We start from the raw sequence: 23,262 nt of genomic DNA on the forward strand, positions 1-23,262 counted from the left end.
CTTGACTGAGGTAGTGTTCGTCAAGTCTCCCCACTGTACACTTACTCTTCTCCCCTCCCCTCTATACTCTACTCTTTAGAAGGATGTCCCCATGTGTGGGAAGAGATGGCCAGGGCAGACCTGTGTTATTTATAGTTAAATGATTACAAGCTTGCTTTGCTTTTTATACACTGAGATTTGCACCACAGATCACATCCAAACTATGGTGCAGTAAAATAAAAGCTAGATCAAGCGGTAACAGGAGGCCTGTGGTAAAGACCATCTGAGAGCGTCCTAGAACTGCGGAACACTGCGGTGTGGCTGCAGAGCAGGAAAAACTGCTTTGGTCACACAGATCTTCCCAACATAGAGTGTGTTCAAGGATCTTGTAAAGGGAGCTTATGCAAAAGACTCTGGGAAGGAAATGCAACATCTGCTCCTAAGACTCGGGAGGGTCTTCGCAGATGGGTGCTGGTAAGGCCGGAAAGCCTTGTAAGGCAGAGACACCAGAACACCACAGGCTGTATGTTCTCACAATATGGAGCAATTCTGATTGTTCTGTGTCCACAATGGTAGGGAGATAAAATCCCCTTGATGCACTGGGTGTGGTCAAACCTTATGGCACCTTATCTGCTGCACCTCTCTTGCCAAAACACCTGGATAGACAATCGGTGGCAAAGTCTGTGTCCTTAGCATGCTGTTGAATGCTGCAGACACGTGCTCTTCCTCCAGCTGTCTTCCTCCTCAACCCCCCTCCTCACAGCCTGCAATATTAACAAGATACCTAATAAAAGCGCTTGGAGCCCCAGAGCTCGATGCCAACACAGATCACCCACGAGAGTGTGTTGGACCCCTGGACCCATGCTTTAAAATTCTATCCTGGTGTCTTTATTTCTCATTCCCTCGTCACTGCCAGGACACAGGGCACCCACGCACAGGGTCAGACTGGTTCTCAAATCACAGATGAGAGAACTGAGGCTAAGAGTGAAAAGGATCTGTCCAAGGCTACAATTAGTAAGCTGTGAGCTTACTAATCTGAGCTGGGCTCAGATCTGACTCCTGGGCCAAACCACTGTAACCACAATTTCTGCTCTAACCCCCCGGAAGTCAGCCGATCTGCTCTGTCCTCTTCCAGACCCATGTGGATGCCTCAGGAAAAATGAGGGCTTAGGTAAGAAGGTACTTGACAGTTAGCAGGTAGCAGCATGTCTACGACTTTTGAAATCAATGAGAAAACCCATCTTGGTAATTCAGCGTGACATCTGCACTACCCAAACCCTGAGCTTTGACATATTCCCTGACGTTCGTATGAGGAAACATAATACAAACAGTAAGGTTGGACTCATTTTATATTTAATAATTAAATTCTAATAGTAATAAGAAACAGAGATTTGCTTTTTCTTTTTTAATGAAAACAAGTAATTTTGTGAAAGTCAGAAAACACCAGTATCCTCATCTCATCCTAGATTTTTCTGTCAGCTGGACCCACTATAATCAATGGAGACAGCGTTTCTGACCCCATCCCAGATATGTGAAAGCAGAAGACATTATAATATCATTATACTATATATCATTATGATAATAACAAAAGCACAATCTAAAGGATATTATCACACCATGAACACAGTTTCTTCCTGACCCAGAGCGAATATTAAGAGAAAGTCAATATATTTAAAAACAAAATTTAATAATGCTCACAAGAATAGTTTGCCCTCAGGTGGAAAATTACATATTGTTTTGTTTCAAAAAGTTATAAATTTCGTGCTTGAAAAATACAGCAGGTAAGCAGAAGGACTAATAGAGGCTGTTTCCCGAACTGTCTGCTGGCAAATGAGCATGCTCTGTCCAGGAAGCCATTTCTCCCGGGAGGGATGTAGGGAGAGGAAGGCAGTATTTACAGCCCACTCCGCACAGCTCAGTACCGCCTATTCATCTTCTTGAACTTCTCATAATGATAGTCATCAGTTGCCTTCTCGTTAGCAGGACGCTTACGGTTAGGAGGGGAACCTGAGAAGGAAAGAACAGGAAAGGTGGTTTGCTAGGCTGGAACCCACTGCTAGACTTTACTCCACCCAGGAAAGGACAACTGCTTGTTTCCTTCCCCACAGGAGCCCCAGCACCTAACTCAGTGAACAGAGTAGGGCCTCAGGAGATACCTTTATTCTTTTTTTTTTTTTGAGATCAAGTCTCACCCTGTCGCCCAGGCTAGAGTGTAATGGCACGATCTCAGCTCACTGCAACCTCTGTCTCTCAGGTTCAAGTGATTCTCCTGCCTCAGCCTCCCGAGTAGCTGGGGTTTCAAGCAACTGCCACCATGCCCGGCTGACTTTTATATTTTTAGTAGCGACAAGGTTTCACCATGTTGGCCAGGCTGGTCTCGAACTTCTGCCCTCAGGTGATCTGCCTGTCTCAGTCTCCCAAAGTGCTGGGATTACAGGTGTGAGCCACTGCACCAAGCTGATACTTTTTTTTTTTTTGAGACAGAGTCTTGCTCTGTTGCCCAGGCTGGAGTGCTGTGGGGCAATGGAGTACAGTGAGACTGAAGCCTCAGTCTCCCAGGTTCAAGCAATTCTCCTGCCTCAGCCTCCTGAGTAGCTGGGATTACAGGCATGTGCCACCATAGCTGGCTAATTTTTTTTATTTTTAGTAGAGATGGGGTTTCACCATGTTGGCTAAGCTGGTCTTGAACTCCTGACCTTAAGTGATCAGCCCACCTCAGCCTCCCAAAGTGCTGGGATTAGAGGTATGAGCCACTGTGCCTGGCTGATACCTTTTTTTTTTCTTAAAAAAAAAAAAAAATGTGGTCTCACTTTGTCACCCAGGCTAGAGTGCAGTGGTCCAATCATAGCTCACTGCAGCCTTAAACTCTAGTCTCAAGTGATCCTCCTGCCCCAGCTTCCCCAGCAGCTGAGACTACAAGTGTGTGCTGCTGCACCCAGCTAATTTTATGAGTAGCTTTTAATTTATTTGTCCTTACTGAAATTTTCTAACTTCTTGAGTCTCTGCTGTGCTTGAGAATATGAGACAGTATGCTTGATGGCAAATTCTCAGAGCAATCCTAAGAGGTAGGTTCTATTAGGATTCCCATTCTATCGATAAGGAAACTGAGGCTTAGAAACGGAAGGCACATAGTCATGGTCCAGATGCCCGGCTCCAATGCCAAGTTCTGCCCTGCCCCCGCTGCACCCTGCCTCCATGGACCTCCCCCCCCCCCCGCCACAGCGCCGAGCACTCCAGGCAGCCCTGATGCCTTTGCTGCACTCACGCTCAGGCTCTGGCTTCTCCGTGTCGCCTACTCTCAAGGGCCGGGCTTTGGGCTCTTCTTTGTTTCTCCGTATGGGCGCATTGAGCTCCTCATGATAAACTGAACCAAAACAGACCAGGGGACATGTCAGACAGAACATGAGGTTCCTAGGGACCTCAACCCAAACAGGGGAGTGGGCACAAGACTGCTCTCTCCGAGGGGCTTACATCTGTTGTGCTGCACGTAATTCACAGCCATGTTGGTAGGCACAAAGGAGGTCTCGCTGTCTTTCTTCTTGTTCTGCTGCTCTGCCAGCAGACGAGCCTTGGCATCCTCCGTGGAAATGATATTTTTTATTTTAGCACTATAGAGAGAAAGAAAACCACACCACTTATAAGATCATAGCACCTTACTCCTCAGACAGAAATGAGCATTGAGGCTGGCAGCCCAGCCACATGATAAGAAAATCATGTGTCCTGGGGCACAGCTCTCCAGTTTACCAAGCACACTTGTAGTCCTATTCTCACACCATCAGAGAACTAGAGTTACTCTGCTCTTCTGATCAAGAGCAAATTGAGCTTCAGAGGAGTAAAATGCCTTAGGCATTTTGGGTAAAGATCACTTTACCTCTGTGATCTTCCTTCCAAAACCCCGTATCACTAGTCTCATCATGAGAAAAATCTCAAATTCCTACAGAGGGCCAGCCTACCAAAGATTTGGCCAGTACTCCTCAAACCATCAAGGTCATCAAAACCTTTTTCTGGCTCAAAGTTTGCAAGGCCAGAAAAGAGCCCAGAATCCTCCCAGCTTTTGACTGTACTAAAAGATGATTCTGACAATTGCACTTCTCCCATGATAATCCCCTTTTAAAGTAGATATTTTATAGTTAAAATGAAAGAAGGACCATGGGGAGAAAGGATGAGTGAGACTTTAACATGGCTCCTGCTAGAAGAAAAGAGGAATAAAGGGCCTGATCCAGCTGAACAGCTGTCAACAGAGGCTAAAGAAGCACTTTTGCTTTCAGCAGTCAGGGACCCTTCCTACTCTGACCAAGCCTTCAGCGAAACTTCTAACAACCACCTGCCAGAGACACTCTCGTTTCTATTTGTAGGATTCTAAGGACACAGATAAGAACATGGGGTTTCACTACATTGCCCAGGATGGTCTTGAACTCCTGGGCTCAAACGATCCTCCCATCTTGGCCTCCCAAAGAACTAGGATAACAGGCACAAGTGACCACGTCTAGCCTTTTTTTTTTTTAAGACAGGGTCTTGCTCTGTCACCCAGGCTGAGGTGCAATGGTTCAATCATGGCTCACTCTAGCCTCAACTCCGAGCTCAAGTGAGAGCCCAGCTAATTTTTTAATTTTTGTAGAGACAGGGGTCTTGCTAGGCTTCTCAGGCTGTCTCTAGCTCCTGGCCCCATGTGATCCTCCTGCCTTGGCCTCCCAAGTGCTGGGATTATAGACATGAGCCACCACACCTGTCCCCTATAACTTTTAACTAGAAAGCACTGTGTCTTCTGCCTAGGGGGTCTGAAACGTACTCGATGCCCAGGTCCACCTCAGGAATGCCACTCAGCATCTGGTTGGAAAGCATCTCCTCAGTTTTCTTTGCTGAAGAAACACGGATATTTTCTGGAAGTTCATAAAGACAGTCCTCTGCGTTCTTTGGCTTCACTTTCTGTTCCTCATGTTCCACAATTCCTTTCCTCTTCTTTAGCTCTGTCTCAATGTACTTCATCCTGAAGTAGAAACCCACACGCGTCAGGGAGGGGTGGGAAAGACATACCAGGTGCTCTCTAAATGACTGGTCCCCAACACTGTCCCACAGACCAGTGACGGTCCATGGAGAAATGAGAAAAATTTTTAAAAAGCCTGAGTTTTTTCATCAAGTTAGAAATTTTCCACTTAAAGAAGCACCAACCTATGAGATTATGGCCTATTAATCTATTGGTGTTATGATGTATAAGATTCTTTGAAGACAGAAAGATGATAGTTGCCAATGCCTTGTTGGCAAAATAAAAAGTGGGCAAGCCTATGTTTTATCCCTGCAATGTTTTGGGGAAATATTACTAGTCATAGAACCACCTTTGAAAAGAACTTTTTTTGCAGGGAGGGAGATGAAGTTTCGCTCTTGTTGCCCAGGCTGGAGTGCAATGGGGCAATCTCAGCTCACCACAACCTCCCCCTCCTGGGTTCAAGCGATTCTCCTGCCCTAGTCTCCCAAGCAGCTGGGATTACAGGTGCTTGCCATAACACCTGGCTAATTTTGTTTTTAATAGAGATGGGGTTTCTCCATGTTGGTCACGCTGGTCTCGAACTCCTGAACTCAGGTGATCTGCGTGCCTTGGCCTCCCAAAGTGCTGAGATTACAGGCGTGAGCCACCACACCCAACCTGAAAAGAATTTTTAAGAGGTTTTCAAAGTTCTTAGGCTGGGAGGTAGAAAGAGAGGGGCCAACTTAGACGTCTTCTAGAAAATTCTAGAAATGTCACCTGCGATTAAATATCTTGGACTCTGACTGGAGTCCAGCCCCAGTTGCTCACAGCCAAACAGACTGACACTTACATGTCTGCATCCTCATCCCTTCGGTTGGTTTCTGCAGAAAATGACGTCCCCAGGTGCAGGTCCTCCTCGTCACTAATCCTGAAGGGAGAGAACAATGAGGCAGAGCTTTCAAGTCACAACTCAGTGTGGCTGAGTCTTATGTTCTGAGAAAACAAAGACAACAGGAATTTATATCGTATTTATGGTTGGCAGAAAAAATATGCTATAGTATAACATGTAAATAAAAGAAACTCTAGAAATATATGCAAACAAACTGGTGGCTGCTAGTGATACCTCCAAAGATTGAGAGGATACAGTCATACTTAGGTATCCATGGGGGATTGGTTCTAGTACCCCTCAAGGATACCGAAATCTGCGGCTAGTGAAGTCCCTTATATAAAATAGTGTAACCTATGCACATTCTCCCATCTACTTTAAATCATCTATAGGTTACATATAATGCCTAATAAATTGTAAATGCTATATAGCTGTCACAAAATAAAAATACACAGTGTACTTTTATTTTTTAAGCTTTTGAATTATTTGAATGTATTAATTTTTTTTTTTTGAGAGGGCATTTTGCTCTTGTTACCCAGGCTGGAGTGCAACAGCGTGATCTTGGCTCACTACAACCTCTGGCTCCCAGATTCAAGTGATTCTCTTCCCTCAGCCTCCTGAGTAGCTGGAACTACAGGTGTGTGCCACCTTGCCCAGCTAATTTATCTTTTTTTTAATTATAATTTTTTTTCTTTTTAAAGACAGGGTTTCACCATGATGGCCAGGCTGGTCTTGAACTCCTGACCTCAGGTGATCCACCCACCTTGGCCTCCCAAAGTGCTAGGATTACAGGCGTGAGCCATCACGCCCAGCCAATTTTCTTTCTTTTTTTGTTTTTTAAAGATGGGGTTTCACCATGTTGGTCAGGCTGGTCTTGAACTCCCAACCTCAGGTGATCCGCCCACCTTGGCTTCCAAAGTGCTTGGATTACAGGTGTGAGCCATTATGCCCAGCCTTGCCCAGCTAATTTTTTGTATTTTTAGTAGAGACAAGGTTTCACCGTGTTAGCCAGGATGTTCTCAATCTCCTGACCTCGTGATCCGCCTGCCTCAGCCTCCCAAAGTGCTGGGATTACAGGCGTGAGCCACTGCGCTCGGCTGAATGTTTTATTTATTTTTTTTTTTTTGAGATGGAGCCTTGCTCTGTCACCCAGGCTGGAGTGCAGCAGCGTGATCTAGGCTCACTGCAACCTCCGCCTCCTGAGTTGAAGCAATTCTCCTGCCTCAGCCTCTCAAATAGTTGGGATTACAGGCGCCTGCCACCCACTAACATATATATATATATATATATATATATATATATATATTTTTTTTTTTTTTTGAGACGGAGTCTTGCTCTGTTGCCCAGGCTGGAGTGCAGTGGTGCGATCTCAGCTCACAACCTCTACCTCCCGGGTTCAAGCTATTCTCCTGCCTCAGCCTCCTGAGTAGCTGGGACTACAGGTGCGTACCACCATGCCCAGCTAATTTAGAGACAGGGTTTCACCGTATTGGCCAGGCTAGTCTTGAACTCCTGACCTCATGATCCGCCTACCTCAGCCTCCCAAAGAGCTGGGATTACAGGCATGAGCCACTATGCCCGGCTAATTTTTATATTTTTAATAGAGACAGGGTTTCACCTTTTTGGCCAGACTGGTCTCAAACTCCCAACCTCAGGTAATCAGCCCACCTCAGTCTCCCAAAGTGCTTGTATTATAGGCATGAGCCACTGCAGCTGGTCTGTATGTATTATTTTTATAATTGTGTTTTTATATGAAATTTCCCCAGGGGTTCACTTATTTTATTTTTTTGAGACAGGGTCTTTCTCTGGAGTGCAGTGGTGTGATCACAGCTCACTCAACCTCCCTGGCTCAAGCTCTCCCACTTTAGCTTCCTGAGTACCTGGGACTATTCACCACACCCAAATAGTTTTTTTTTTTTTTAAATGCCACCACACCCAAATAGTTTTTTTTTTTTTTTTTTTTTTAGAGACAGGGGTCTCATTATGTTGCCCAGGCTGGTCTTGAACTCCTGGTCTCAAGCTATCACCCTGCCTCAGCCTCCCAAAGTGTTGGGATTATAGGCATGAGTCATCATGTCTACAATATACGTTTACAAAAGGAGTCTACCAACTTGGCTCTAGGTTAACTTTTAAAGAGTTTTTGCTTTCTTTTGTTTTTAAAGAACATACCCTTTGCAAAGCACAAAACCTGCTTCAAGATGTCCCAGCTCTGCTACAGGCCCCAGCTCTCTGAGGGAACCCAGACCCAGGCGGCGGCTAAAGGTGAATTTGTATATCAGCCTGTTCTGCACTCACTTATCTTTGCCCCTTTCCTTCAGTTTCTTCATATCCACCATACCACCTGTCTTCATCTGAAATGGATCATCCTGTGGAAAGCAAACACAGTTAAGAGGAAGCATCTAAGTAAATGGTAGTGGAATATATTTTTTAAAGCACAACCACTCACTGAAGAGCACTGCAGGGAGGGCTGCCATAAAACCCAGGGAAGACCCCATAACTTACCACTAGAGTGGTCTCTTCCTGTACCTTCTCTCCCACCAGCAGGGCCACAGCACTGAGCAAAACCAAAAAAGGAGAGGGAGAGAGAGAAATGGCATCATTCAGAGATAAGGAAGAACCCTCTCAAGTTTGTGGATTGCAACATTTGAGGGATTTGGGGGGTGGGCAGGCAAGCCAGCTGGAAGAGCCTGTAAGCATAAAACAGGGCTCAACAAGCACCATAGATGGTGGAAGAAGGGTGGGCTGGTGGTGAAGCAGTACACTTTCCCACTTTCCTCTAAAGCCATTTGGCATTATCTTGGCCCAGAAATCTCATTTCTAAGATATTCTCATCATGGAAAGTGCAGCTAAAGATAATTTTAAGAGAATATCCACTGCAGCTTTATTTGATAGTAAAAATTTACAAAATCACCTACATGTCCCAAAATAGAGAATTTGTTAACAAATTATGATACACACGTCTGGTAGAATATTATGCAGCCATTAAAAAGGTTTTCTGAAAAATATTCCACAATACGTGTGAATGCCCACAATGCCATAATGAGTTGAAAAGAGCAGGGAATAAAAGTACTTAGGAAGTTGTTTACAATCTGAGAGAGTGAGAGAGAGAAAACAAATTGGAAAGAGTATTAAATATTAACACCAGCGCATTCTTGGGTGGCTTTGCAAGGAAAAAATATGTTAACACTGGTTATTTCTGGATGGGAGAATTACGGGTGCTTTTTATTGTATTGACTATACTTTCCTAAATCATCCAAACTCTTAACGATCGATACGCATCTCACAATTAATTGGTTTTAATAAAAAATGCGAATTAGTGACCTGTTTCTGTACCTCTGGAGCACACCCCAAGACGACACAGCTTAGGGCATGTCCTGGTTAAACATTTGCAAAGAATGCTGTTCTCCTCTTTGGGCAGTGGCAGTGGAAGGTGTATACTGTGTCAAGAGAAGAATCTACGTCTCTGGAGATAGTTGTGACAGCAACCCCGGCGCAGGTGTGTCTGTTGTCCCCGCCTCCTCCTCCTCCTCCCCCTCCCCCCGTGGTACCCACCTCACCCCGTTGGGCCTCTTCCTCAAGTTCTGTACCTCTCTGGTCTCTTCCAGTTTTAATCTTAAAAAATAAAAAAAGAATAAGAAGGAAAGCATAGGCTGAGTGACTTCCCGCGGAATCCAAAACCAACAGAGACAGCAAGGCACCTTCGAGGGCATCCCAGCCCGGCTGCTGAGCCACCACCACAGGGGTCCAGAGGACGACCTTGTGCCTAGACCCACCCGGAGTCAGAGCCACTGCGCATCCCAGAAGCATGTCGCCCAACTGTGCGAGCTTGCGGAGGTGGCCTCACTCCTTCAGCCTCAATTTCTGCGTTAGCAGAAGGAATAACCGCCCCGGCTCACTTAAAGTCAGCGAAGCGCCCGGCGGGTGGTGAGTCCCCCAAGTAAGTCTGTCTCTTCTAGGCCCATGGGAGCTCCGCCCCAAACGCACCGAACCTCCTCTGAGTCCTGCTCATCTTCCTCTGACTCCGAGTCGCCCCGGCGGCGACGGAAAATCTTCCTGATGACCGGCATGTTGACAACGTCCCGGCTGTCCAGCCGCCGCGCCGCGGCCCAGGCTGCTTCCGGCGCGCCGCAGCACTGTCAGAGCGCCAGTCCCGCCTGGCCCCGCCCCCAGCCGGGCGTTCCCCGCCGTAGGCACACACTGCCCGCGTGTCCACGCCCCCTCCTCAACGTCAGCCTCTTCCGGTTGGACAGCAGAGGGAAGGAGGTGGGGCGTCATCGGACGGCCCCACAACCCTGTGCGGCGCAGCGGAGGGGGCGCGCTTGACTGACAGGCGGCGGCGGCGCCGTTGCTAGTGCAGGTGAGTTCAGGGCCGCCACCGGCCGCTTCTGTGGGCCGGGCCTCTCCGAGCTTGGGCGACCCCAGCCCAGCTGCGGGCTGACAGGGCCTGGCCTCGCCAGGTGCGCCAGACGCCGCGGCCAGGTGAGCCCGGGAACCCCGGCCGCCGCCCCTCTCCCCTCCTCGGGTCGGCGTCCAGGGGGTCCTCAGGGCCCCAGCACCCGACTCTGAGCCCCGTGGGGGCTCGTGCCTTCTCCAGAACCCTGGCCGCCCCCCTCTCATTTCTGCCGGGGCCTCACCTAGCGTTGAAAGCATCCGCGTGGCGTCTCGCGGCTGGGGCGCTGACTTTTCTTTCCTCGGGCTCTGAGCCCTGACGTGCATGTTTTTCTTTAGGAACAAAGGATGACCACTTCCCTGCGGTGCTGAATTAGAGTCCCAGCGCCGACAGCCCCGCAAATAATGGCCTCCAGCTTCTCCGCGAGGAGAGGCGCGTCTGATGTTTTGAAGCCAGCCACGCAGGAGGGTTTGAGGCCAGGGAGGCTCCTCCTCAATGCTTGCCGGCCACCCCTCTGGACCTTCATGGGTCTCATTTTCCTCCTTTGGTCAGGAGGTCTGTCGCTCTACCCTCCGCCCCTTCCACCCCGAAGATGCAGTGAGGATAAAGTTTATTCGAAAAATTGGTATCAGCAAACGCTTAGGAAATACCAACATGTATAAATAATGGCTTCTAGGACTTTTAAGAACCCCTTAAGCAACAGTAGTTTTCCTTTTCTCAGTATCATCCCTTTGAGAACTACCTCTTATGAACCAGTTACTATGTGGCAGGCCTTGGGCTAAGCATAATCTCATTGAATTCTCCCAGCAATCCTTTGAGGTAGCTTGTTTTTTGTTCACAAATGAGAATGCGGAGTCTCGGAGGGGCAGTGCGCGCCTCAAGTTACACAGCTGGGAGGTGGAGCAGGAATTGATTGCAGGTCTGTGTCTGCCGCACGGTTTGCACAGGGCCTTGCACAGAAGGAGTGCTATAGGTGTTTGCTGCTGCAGCTGCTGTTACATCTCATTGGCTGGGGAGAAGGGGCGATGGGGACTGTTTGGGGTTCCCTCCTCTGGAAGACCACTCCGAAGCAAGGCAGCTTTTCTGGAATGCCTTGTGTTTTCTCTGGCACAATCTCCACTGAGATTGTTCTTCTCTTCTTTGGACTGGAAAAAATAGACTCACGACTTCCTTCAGCAGCCTTTTATCTTTGGTCAAAAGCCATATATTAAAGTCTCAAAGCCTTGCCCTCTGCAGACTGGTTCAGCCAAAGCCAGATGCACGTGCACTCACTGGATGTGGAGTCCCTGTCAGATGATGGAGACTCCTTGGGCATTGCTGCAGGAACCCAGGAAGTCAGCATCTGCAGCTCTCACGCTCTCAGAGGTGGCTCTGAATCTGCCCATCCAGCAGCCCATCCACCAGGGGTTACCAGACACTACTAAGGAAAGGGCAAGAAGGCCAGGGGCATTTCTGGACCCTCATCATCATCTGTAGTCCCAGGTTACAGATGAGCTGCCCACACCCTTGCTCCATGAGGCTAGAGTACCCAGTGATACCCACCACTTGTGCTGTGGCAGATCTAATTGAGTGCTGTGCAGCAAAAGGAAGGCTGAAAAAGTGGCAGCTATGAATCCGGCAGTAAGTGACTTTGCGGAGAGACTGCAGCCCAAGTCTTGCTGGGTTCTTTTTTGTTTTGTTTTGTTTGAGATGTAGTCTTGCTCTGTTGCCAGGCTGGAATGCAGTGGCGCAATCTCTGGTCACTGCAACCTCCACCTCCTGGGTTCAAGCAATTCTGCCTCAGCCTCCGGAGTAGTTGGGATTGCAGGTGCACGTCACCACGCCAACCTAATTTTTGCATTTTTAGTAGAGATGGGGTTTCACCATGTTGGCCAGGATGGTCTTAATCTCCTGAGCTCTTGATCTACCTGCCTCAGCCTCCCAAAGTTCTGGGATTCCAGGTGTTAGCCACTGCGCCCGGCCCTTGCTGGGCCCCTTTGAGGGTAGGGTGAGACTGCCTCTCAAAAAGACCCTCCCAGAAATACAGGTTCTATGCAGTTCCAAGACGAGTCCTAGATCTTAGTCTTGTTTGGGAGTTTAGTTGTTTGTACAGGTGCAAACTAGGTTTGGATTGGTTTCCTAGCTCCTTTCTGGAGCCAGATGAAATGTGGGTTGTTTCAGGGTTCAGGGAGCATTCATGTCTGGGTGGATTTGGGATCCAGCATCGTGTTACAGTTCACAGCCCAGCTAGAGTCAGGATTCAATAAATGCATTTATTGGATCAATGTATTCAACAGATGCTTAGCATTTACTATATGAAGCAGGTGCTGTTCTAGGTGCTTGAAATAAATCAGTGAGCAGAAGACCCAAAAGATCCCTGATTTAGTTGAGTGTGTGTTCTGATAATAAAGTATATAAAATATGTTAGAAGATGATAAGTGCTATGGAAAAGTAAAAAATAGGGCAAGGCAAGGGAATTGCCTCCAGGAGGGAGGGAGAGTGGAGCTGCAAATTAAAATTAGCGCATTCTCGTTTGTGATTTGGCTAGGAAGTGACGGACACAGCAGAGGATGGACTGATAGGCCTTGGGTTCCAGTCGCTGCCTGGTGGTTTTAAGGGTCTGTAAGCTTGAACTTTATTTTACAAAAGCTTTTATTTAGAATGTACACCTTGAACTCAGGTCCTGATTGTGGAGTATTTAAGGTTGATGAAAGCCAGGCTTTTCTTAGCTTTTCACCTTAACAAGACAAACAAATATCCAGCTGGTTCTTATTAGGATGAAAGAGGACACTTGGAGAAGTCATGTGAGTTGACAACAATTTTTTTTTTTTTTTTTTTTTTGAGATAGTCTCTCTCTGTCACCCAGGCTAGAGTGCAGTGGCTCAATCCCGGCTCACAGCAATCTCTGCCTCCTGGGTTCAAGTGACTCTTTTGTCTCAGCCTCCCAAGTAGCTATGACTACAGGCACCTGTCACCATGCCTGATTAATTTTTGTATTTATAGTAGAGACGGGTTTCACCCTGTTGGTCGGGTTGGTCTCAAACTCCTGGCCTCAGATGATCTGCCAGCCTCAGCCTCTCAAAGCGCTGGGAATACAGGCATGAGCCACTGCTCCCGGCCTAGTAGCGTTCCTATTGATGGAATCATATATTTGTTTCCCAAACCTGCTGTAACAAAGTACCATAGACTGGATGGCTTAAACAACAGAGATTTATTTTCTCACAGTTCTGGAGGCTGGAAATCTCAGATCAAGGGAACGACGGGTTTGGTTCTTCTGAAGGACCTTTCCTTGGCCTGCAGATGGCTGTCTTCTTGCTGTGTAGTGGCTTGGTCTTTCTTCTCTGTGAATCCACATTTCTCATCTCATAAAGATATCAGTAAGATTAGATTAAGGCCTGCCCTAAGATCTTATTTTAACTTAATTACCTGTTTAAAGACGTTATCTTCAAATCTGATTACATTCTGAGGTACTGGTGGTTAGAAATTTGGCATATGAATGGGGGAGAGAACAATTCAGTCTATAACAAATACTGTACTGCAATAGGTAGTCCGTACTCAGACGTGCTGGTTGTCCCAGTGATGTTCTTTGTGGCATCCCCCCACTTGATCCACCACCCAGTTTTGTCATGTCTCTTAGTGTCTTGCCTGGAACAGTCAAACCTTGTCTCAGCCTTGGTGGAGAAAGGGAATCTTCAATTTGCAAGGAAGCAGAAGTGCTCAGCAGGAATGAGGGTTCAGGAGCACAGGCTGACCCAGGACAGGAAAGCAGTTGAAGGATTTGCTCTTGTCCATGAAGTTGCCTTTCCTGGCTTTTTCTTTGATGTCAAAAGCACCAGGAGGTGAGTTTGGATCTTAAGTGCACCAGGACTCCGTGAATGAGTCACCTGCTGTGTGTCTGACTCCATCACCATGGTGCCTGTTTGTTGCCGGGCTGGTTAGCCTGCAGAGCCCTGAGTGGCCTCATGGAGGGCTTTGAGTGACTTTGAACATGTGATTTCCATTCCTACGAATTTCAGTGTCCTAATGTATAAAACAGCCAGTGACAGCCAGGCGCGGTGGCTCACGCCTATAATCCCAGCACTTTGGGAGGCTAAGGCGGGTGGATCACGAGGTCAAGAGATCGAGACTATCCTGGTCAACATGGTGAAACCCTGTCTCTACTAAAAATACAAAAATTAGCTGGGCGTTGTGGCACGTACCTGTAGTCCCAGCTACTCGGGAGGCTGAGGCAGAAGAATTGCTTGAACCCGGAGGCGGAGGTTGGGGTGAGCCGAGATCATGCCATTGCACTCCAGCCTGGGTAACAAGAGCGAAACTCCATCTCAAAAAAAAAAAAAAAACCAGCCAGTGACACAAATTATAGTAGTAAACATTTTTTGAGCATTCTTGTCATGCAAATCAGTAGAAAATCTGAGCCACCCAGAAAGTCATTAAACAGTGTTTACTGTGCATTGGGTCACTTCATCTTCTCAGGAACCCTTGGTGCTGTCATTGTCCCCATTTTATGGATGTGGAGACCAGGCGATGTATTTATCTAAAGTCACAGACTTGCAAGGGGCAGAGTGAGGTGTTGAACCCAGGGCTACTTGTCTCTGTAATTTCCTTCCATAGTGACCGTCACCTCCTGGGATAATGTATGTACAGCAGCTGACCCTCAGTGAGTGTAGGAAAAGGTGGTGCTGGTGGTGATTATTACCTCCCTAGTGGCTGCTTGCAAGTACCCTGAGGTTGAAGTATGGGACTCTGTGCCCCACAAGAGCAGGACCTGTGCCTGGCTGTTTCCCAGGACCCCAGGTCACTATTCTTGAGGAGGTTACATGGTCAGTATTGGTTGGGTACCAAAAGAAAGCAAAATGATAACTTTCAGACAGCTGAGATGTGCACCCTCTTGTCGACCCACGTGCTTCAGATATTTTAGGTCCTGTGTGTGGGATTTTTTTTTTTTTTTTTTTTTGAGATGGGGTCTCTTTCTGTCACCCATGCTTGGAGTGCAGTGGCATGATCTTGGCTCATTGCAACCTCTGCCTCCTAGGTTCAAGCTATTCTCCTGCCTCAGCCTCCTGAGTAGCTGGGTCTACTGGCATGCACCACCACGCCTGGCTGATTTTTGTATTTTTAGTAGAGATGGGGTTTCACCATGTTTGTCAACCTGGTCTCAAACTCCTGACCTTGTGATCCGTCTGCCTCGGTCTCCCAGAGTACTGGGATTACATGTGTGAGTCCCCGTGCACAGCCCTGTGTGTGTAATATTAAGTACCCAGTGTTTTCCATGCTACTGCTCTTTCCCTTTGTATAAATAATTTTTAACCATTAATTTAAAAAATGTTAATAAACCCTTAACTTTCTATGTTGCACGTATTCATATACTGCTGATAGGCAGATAAATTTATATAATCTAAAGGGAAGCTTATCAGTATCTATGTGGAGCCTTCAAAGCACACATTTTGACCTAGTAATTTTTCTTTTGGTCAAAGATGTAGGCTGGGCGTGGTGGCTTACACCTGTACTCCCAGCACTTAGGGAGGCCGAGGTGATTGGATCACTTGAGGTCAGGAGTTTGAGATTAGCCTGGCCAATGTAGTGAAACCTCGTCTCTACTAAAAATACAAAAATTACCTGGGTGTAATGGTGGGTGCCTGTAATCCCAGCTACTCGAGAAGCTGAGGCAGGAGAAATGCTTGAACCCTGGAGGCAGAGGTTGCAGTGAGCTGAGATCATGCCACTGCACTCCAGCCTAGGTGACAGACTAAGACTGCGTCTCAACAACAACAATAAAGAACAGGCTGGGTGCAGCCACTCATACCTGTAATCCCAGGACTTGGGAAGCTAAGGTGGGCAGATCACCTGAGGTCAGGAGTTCAAGACCAGCCTGGGCAACATGGCAAAACCTTGTCTCTACCAAAAATATAAAAATTAGCCAGCCTCATAAACTGGTCTCTAAATAAATAAATAATAAATAGGTAAAAATTAAAAACAAAAATACAAAAAAACATGTTGTTGAGTGCACATCTTGACCTGAGTGAGTCACGTGGAGAGGTGTGCTTGGGAGCCATCCAGGTAGCAGCTTCGGGGACTTCTGGGACCACTCAGATGCTGCTGCCCCTTCTCTGAAAACCACCCTGTGTAGGCCCAGGGCCATATCTGGCACAGGGACCTGGAGAACTCCAGGGGACAGAGGGTCTGTCCCCTATGGTGCCCTCGGGAATTGGGAAAAGCAGCATACGTAGGAAGCCAGATACACACTCTTCCTATTTCTTATTATGGAAACTTTAAAAACCATTAAAAGTAACCAATCTTGGTGTTCTTTTTTGTTTTTGTTTATAGGAGCAGAGGTTTTACAGGCAAAAGAAATAAAGGAAAACAGCTTTGTCTCTAGTGAGAGTGAGGGAACTGCAGAGAGGAAAAGCATTTGTTGTTTTTGGATGCTGGTTTTTTAGAGATGGGGCCTTGCTCTGTCGCCCAGGCTGTAGTGCAGTGCCACCATCCTAGCTCACTGCAGCTCTGAGCTTAAGGGAGCCCCCCTCCTCAGCTTCCCAGAAGCACTAGGATTACAGGTGTGAGCCACTGTGACTGGCGTTACTAGATTATTAGATTAGAATGATGATAGCACAGTCATTCAGGAAGCAAGTATAGGAAGAAAAAAGGCAACACTAGTTCACTGTAGAAAATGCAGACAAGCAAAAGGAAATAAAAATCACTTGGCTCTATCCTCCAGAAGTGATAATAGCATCCTTTCCTTAGGCCCAAAACACAACATTATTTCACCAAAATAAGAGTTTATTATAATAAAAGTTCTTTCCCCCACCTTGATAGGGCCTTGCTGTGTTGCCCAGGCTGGAATGCGGTGGCGCCATCATAGCTCACTGCAGCCTCTTACTGCTGGGTGCAAACTATCCTCTCGTCTCAGCTTCCTGAGTAGCTGGGACTACAGGTGCACGCCACCATGCCCACCTAAGTTTTAAATTTTTCCTGGTGATGGGGTTTCACTGTGTTGCCCAGGCTGATCTCAAACTCCTGGGCTCAAGCAATCCTCCTGCCTCAACCTCCAGAAGTTCTGGAATTACAGGCATGAGCCACGCAACATGGTCTAATAGTGTTTTGTTAACTGTATTTTTGAACCATTCAGCAAATATTTTCTGAGAAGTTACTGACTTGTTCTTTTTTTTTGAGATGGAGTTTTGCTCTTGTCACCCATACCTGGGATTACAGGCATCCGCCACTGCGCCCTGCTAAGTTTTGTGTTTTTAGCAGAAATGAGGTTTCACCATGTTGGTCAGGCTGGTCTCGAACTCCTGACCTCAAGTGACTATCCACTTCAGCCTCCCAAAGTGTTGGGATTTCAGGCGTGAGCCCCCGCACCCAACCTGACTTGTTTTACTGAGCAGATGTCTTTAAGGGGCATCTGTGTTGTAGCATGTGTCAGAATTTCCTTTTGTGGGCTGAATCATATTTCATTGTAGGGATATATCATATTTTGTCTGTTCATTTATCGATGGGCATTTGGTTTGCATTGTCTTTTGGCTGCTGCAGTAATGCAGTTGTGAACATGGGTGCACAGATATCTCTTTGAGTTGCTGCTTTTAAGTGCTTTTGGGTGTATACCCAGATGTGGATTGCTCAATAGTGTGGTACTATTTTACAGTTCTTGAGGGACCACCATACTGCATTCTGCAGCAACTGTACCATTTTACATTCCCACCAGCAGTGCACAGGGCTCCAATCTATCCACATCCTCGCCAACACTTTTTTTTTAGATAGAGTCTCGATCTGTTGCCTAGACTGAAGTGCAGTAGGTGATCTCAACTCACTGCAGCCTCCGCCTCCCAGATTCAAGTGATTCTCCCACCTCAGCCTCCCGAGTAGCTAGAATTACAGGCACCTGTCAGCACGCCCAGCTCATTTTTGTATTTTTTTTAGAGGCATGTTTCACCATGTTGGCCATGCTGGTCTTGAACTCCTGACCTCGTGATTTGCCCACCTCAGCCTCCCAAAGTGCTGAGATTACAGGTATGAGCCACTGTACCCGGTCTCATTCTGATTTAAAGAGCTTGTAATCAATTTTTTTGAGGTATAATTTACATGTAATAAAATACACGCACTTTAAAGATACAGTTACACGATTTGACAGGTGTATGCACCTGATTAATCCCCAACCCAGAGAAGATCTAGAACATTCCAACAACATAGAAAGTTTCTTCTCGTCTCTGCAATATAGCTGTGCCCTTTGTCCCAGGCAACCACTGATCCTGTTTCTATCATCATAGGTTAGTTTTGTCTGTTTAGAAATTTTATATAAATAGAATCATACAGTGTGTTTTTGTATCTGATTTTTTTTTTTCTCTCAGTGTAATGCTTCTCTAAATTCGACTCATGATTTAAAGCAAGACTGCACCAGACAGATCTGATCAGGGCTACACCTGTTACAAACTAGCCAAGTGATCGACCTCAGCCGAGTTCCTGAGTTAGTTAAGTTCCAATTCTGTTTCTTCATATGTAAAATGAGAGTAGTGAGAATACATTGAGGGTTGTTAGCTACAGGACAGAGTTTTCTATCTGAAGTTGCAGGAATGTAAGTCCAATTGCACTTGCAAATCAAGAATAGGCCTGTTAAATTAGTCAGGCGTGGTGGCACACGCCTGTAATCCCAGCTACTTAGGAGGCTGAGGCAGGAGAATCACTTGAACCCGGGAGGCAGAGGTTGCAATGAGCCAAGATTGTACCAGCATACTCCAGCCTGAGTTGGCAGAGTAAGACTGTCAAAACAAACAAACAAACAAAAGAACGTGCCAAGTTGTAATCTGCCCCTCCCACCCCGCCATCCGCCTGGAGAGATGAGCACGTACCAAAAATGCTACAAAACCCGCACCTTGCAGCTTACAGGGTAGGACCAGTACCAGCACAGGGCACGTGGCCTCAGCAGAAACAGCCAAGAAAACCAAAACACTTGGCTTCAAGTGAGGAGGTTTGGAATTTGGAATCTTGAACCTGTCATTGTCATGTGACTATTTTAAATGGTAGCTTCTAACTGCCTCTCCCTCTTTGAGAGTCTGCATCTGGGAGATGGTGACCTGCCAGTGAAGTGTGGGTAGTGGCAATGTGTGTATGAACCCATTTGCCTATGGCCTGGGTTTGCTGAACACTTAAGGGTTGGGGGTTCTCAGGGATGATCTGAGGGACCTGGTGGGCATGTATGGAAGGGGCTGGGCTTTTATGTGTAGAAGGTTGATAGGTTGTGGCAGCCTGAGTGGATAATAGAGAGGCCCTGCAGACCCCTCCAGCCGACCTGTGAAGGTTTCGTCCTGGGGAATCACCAAGGTAATGCCCCAACAGTGACTGGTGGAGGCCAGCACTCCCTAGGAGGGGCTGCCCCGTTGCCAGCTCTTCCTGAGCCTTGGTTAGCTATTCCAGGAGTGATGTGGATTCACAGGGAGGAGTTCTAGCCTGTGGACATCCTGAATATTCCAAAATCCACTTGTTTCTCCCAGGAGGAATGCTGGGCCCTTTTTAGCTTCTAGTTGGTGGTAAGAGTGATTTTAAAATAAGGGAACTGGCTGGGCACAGTGGCTCATGCCTGTTATCCCAGCACTTTGGGAGGCTCAAGGTGGGAGGATTACTTGAGCCCAGGAGTTGAAGACCAGCTGGACAACAAAGCAGGACCCTGTCCCTACAAAAAATTTTAAAGAAATTAGCTGGGTGTGGTGATGCATACCTATAGTCCCAGCTACTTAGGAAGTTGTGGTGAGAGGATCACTTGGGCCTGGAAGGTCAAGGTTGCAGTGTCCAGCCTGGGCAACAGAATAAGACCCTGACTCAAAAATAGTAATAACAGAGCTGTGTGAAATGCACTGGTTCATCCCCCAGGTTCCTTGCCAGAGGCCTCTACTCACTCCAGACCACTGGAGCCCATCGCTGTCAGCTGTCAAAGAAGGATGCGAATGCTGGCCACTTCCTGCAGGCTTTGCTTCACCCAGAGGTAAGCCCATGGCCTCCTCTCAGGTGTGTCCCTTCAGCATGGACTCAGGAGGACACATGAATTTTTCTCTTTAGGTGAAATCATGGAATTGTGATTATGGTTCTTTTTTTTTAAGTTCTTATCTCTTAGAAAAATACACAGATGAAATGTGATTGCCTGTGTGACTGGGATTTGCTACAAAATGCAAGAGGAAGCAGGAGGTTGAGATGAAGCAAGATTGGCCATGAGTTGTTAATTGATGAGTCTAGGTACATGGACACGTGGAAGTGTGTTACACAGTTCTGTCGACTTTTTTTTTCTTTGCCCTTGTCTTCAGTGTGCCAGTAAGTTCTGCCTGCTTTTGCACATTTACACTTTTTTTTCTTTGCCCCCTCACGTCAGTGACGAGCACATTTACACTTTCTATAAGTTCGAAAGCAACTGAGCAGGCCCTTAGGATCTGAGCAACTTGAGTTTTAGCTTTAGCGTCAACAGTCCTGTGAGTCCTTGGACAAGAAGGAGCCTCTGTTTCTTAGTCTGTGATATGGGGCTAATCACAGCTGCCTCAACCATCGATGGGCTGGGAGAGTTTTTCATAAACGAATGCACGGAAAGCACTTAGCTTAGTATCTGATACCTAATCAGTGCTAGTAACTCATGCACCAGCTGCGAATCTGGCCTTGACCCCGGCTGACCATTTGGAACAGGGAAGGGCATGTAAGGAGGAATCTGGGGTCCGCCTCTTAGATCAGGTGGGCACACATGTGGCTTCTGTCTTCGTTTTTGTTCTGTTTTTAAAACACATGCAGTCCCACTGTGTTCTGCATTTGGGTAAAGCAGTCTTGGCTCCAGTTACAGCTTTGGTTGGTTTGGACCTTATTTGGCAACAGTTTGAAGCTATAATCAGCAGTCAGATTCCTGGATGTGATTCTGCTAACATACTGTAGGTGAAGGATTTATTTAGTTACTCATTTTTTTTTTTTTTTTTGAGACAGAGTTTCACTCTTCTTGCCCAGGCTGGAGTGCAATGGCACGATCTCGGCTCACCGCAACCTCTGCCTCCTGGGTTCAAGCAATTCTTCTGCCTCAGCCTCCCGAGTAGCTGGGACTACAGGCGCACCACCATGCTCAACTAAATTTTGTATTTTTAGTAGAGATGGGGTTTCACCTTGTTGACCAGGATGGTCTCGATCTCTTGACCTTGTGATCCACCCACCTCGGCCTCCCAAAGTGCTGGGATTATAGGCTTGAGCCACCACGCTGGCCAAGACAAGGTCTTGCTCTTTTACTCAGGCAGGAGTGCAGTGGCATGGTCATGGCTCACTGCAGCCTTGAACTCCTGGGTTCAAGCAGTCTCCTACCGCAGCCTCTCAAGTAGCTGGGACTATAGGCATGCACCACCATCCCAGTTAATAATACATCTTAGTATGTCTGTAGAACAATCAGTAAAGTGACATTGACTTAATCCATGGAGCTTTTCCAGTTTTACTAGTTCTGCAGGCACTGGTATATGTTCAGTTCTTTGCACTTTTAACACACGTGTAGATCATGTAACCACCCCACAATCAAGATACAGAGCTGCTCAGCACCACCACAGCACTCCCTTGAGTGAAGCATTTATCTTCTAAGGCAGAAATCTTTTTTCCCCCCCGATTTAAAAGAAAGAAATGCAGAAGAATGTCGGGAAAGATGTTTGCTACATGTTAGCAGTGATTTATTTCACTTTGTGCTTTCTTGTTTGAGTTTTGTTTCTGTAATGAAAATCTATCAGTTAAACAAAAGCAACAGAGCTTTTTTTTCATCTTGAAACCCATCACCCAGATGCACCACTGGTGATGTTTTGCAAACAGGATTTATTTATTTACTCATTTGTAAATGCTTCCAGACTGCTTTCTAGGTTGTTCTCCTGCTTTTCTCTCACTTTCTCCATACTCTCAGAAGACATTCTCTGGAGGCAGTGCCACATGGCCTGTCTCCATGGTGGTCTGGTGTTCAAGCCCCACTCCCTGTGGGGCTCCCACAAGAAGTGGGATAAGTGGCCTGCCAGCACATGGCCTCCCAGAGGCTCTTAAGAAGACCAGAGTCAACATCAGCTGCTTGCCTTTTTGAAACCCAGCCTTTCTACACTGCCCCTCCTCTGCCTGCATCCTTGGATGGACATGGATTTGGCGTCCTTCTAACAAAACATCCGTGGTTTTAGATTGTCTGGTGTGCAGCTCCCTGCATGCAGGCAGGACTCCTGTGTCTTCCCTACCAATAATTTCAGTCATGATACCTGCCACCTGCCCTGGGCTTTTCCTCTATCAGGGACTATGCCAGGCATTTGACAGACATTGTCTCCATGAATCCTAGGAGTGGCCCACTGGGAAAACTGTTACCTTCTTAGATAAGGGAAGTGATACTCAGAGAGGTTAAGCACTGTCCCCAGGTTACCAGCTGGTTTGTGGCAGACCAGGACTTAAGGGCACAGTCATGTACTTAACCACTCACCTCCCCACCTCCTGTCAGCACTGGCTGCCATTAACCCAGGATTGCTTGTGTCTTCTCATAGGTGAGCCCAGGCCAGGATGGGGGACTCCAGGGACCTTTGCCCTCACCTTGACTCTATAGGGGAGGTGACCAAAGAGGACTTGCTGCTCAAATCTAAGGTAAAGGGTCAGACCTTAGGGGCCAGGGCCCACACCCAGGGCCACCTCTTTCTTGGGGTGTGGACATTTTTGAAGGAGTAGAAAAACTGGCTCCCTGACAGTCTGTGCTCAGCCTTCTGTGTAAATGGAAATGCTGGCTTCTGCTTGTGAGGCCACCTTCCGGGTCTCTGTCCTAATAGCCATTAATTATAATTTATACCAGGCCATTTGGGAACCACTAATGCTCTCTGTCCATTAGCTGTTGGGGCAGGTGCACAGAGCCTCTCCAAAGCAGGGAATGAAAGCTGCTTTCAGAATCCAGGAGTGTTTTTATAAATGTGGCCTGAGGAGAGCTCGGGGAGGCCTGGGCAGGAAGCTGGGCCTCCTCTCAGAGTAGGAGGATGCATTGCCATCCTTTTTGTGTTGTTAAATCAAAGTTTTTGAAAAGGTAATACTTGAACATGGTTAAAAGTGAAACAGTATATT

General features: G+C 47.0%; 2 protein-coding genes across 9 annotated transcripts in view; one reads left to right on the forward strand and one right to left on the reverse strand.

Annotated features, from left to right (window-relative positions):
- Window positions 1-1,374: 1,374 nt before the first annotated feature.
- Window positions 1,375-9,947, reverse strand: C1H9orf78 (chromosome 1 C9orf78 homolog). Of its 2 annotated transcripts, XM_002743377.7 has the most exons (9): window positions 9,813-9,947; window positions 9,381-9,440; window positions 8,331-8,382; window positions 8,124-8,194; window positions 5,793-5,870; window positions 4,769-4,966; window positions 3,451-3,587; window positions 3,245-3,343; window positions 1,375-1,986 (listed from the first exon to the last, which is right to left on the reverse strand). In XM_002743377.7, the coding sequence occupies exons 1-9, from the start codon at window positions 9,893-9,895 to the stop codon at window positions 1,895-1,897; spliced, it is 870 nt and encodes a 289-aa protein (XP_002743423.1). In that variant the 5' UTR covers window positions 9,896-9,947; the 3' UTR covers window positions 1,375-1,894. The 2 variants fall into 2 exon arrangements, with proteins under 2 accessions (XP_002743423.1, XP_078185640.1); XM_078329514.1 differs by lacking the exons at window positions 8,124-8,194; window positions 8,331-8,382.
- Window positions 9,948-10,137: 190 nt separating this feature from the next.
- USP20 (ubiquitin specific peptidase 20) overlaps window positions 10,138-23,262 on the forward strand; it is a 39,793-nt gene continuing 26,668 nt past the window's right edge. For 2 of the 7 annotated variants that reach the window (XM_078329337.1, XM_009003925.5), the window contains exons 1-3: window positions 10,138-10,185; window positions 20,059-20,170; window positions 22,701-22,797. Coding sequence is in view for 3 of the 7 variants with exons in the window: in XM_009003925.5 (XP_009002173.3) it covers window positions 22,717-22,797 (81 nt within the window). In the remaining 4 variants the exon portion in view is untranslated. Of the gene's footprint in view, window positions 10,308-10,556; window positions 11,839-20,058; window positions 20,171-22,700; window positions 22,798-23,262 lie in introns of all 7 variants that reach the window. The other 5 variants (XM_054236999.2, XM_017976746.4, XM_078329353.1 and 2 more) reach the window with 5 other exon arrangements.

This window comes from Callithrix jacchus, chromosome 1, assembly GCF_049354715.1.
Source record: "Callithrix jacchus isolate 240 chromosome 1, calJac240_pri, whole genome shotgun sequence".
NCBI lineage: Eukaryota > Metazoa > Chordata > Mammalia > Primates > Cebidae > Callithrix > Callithrix jacchus.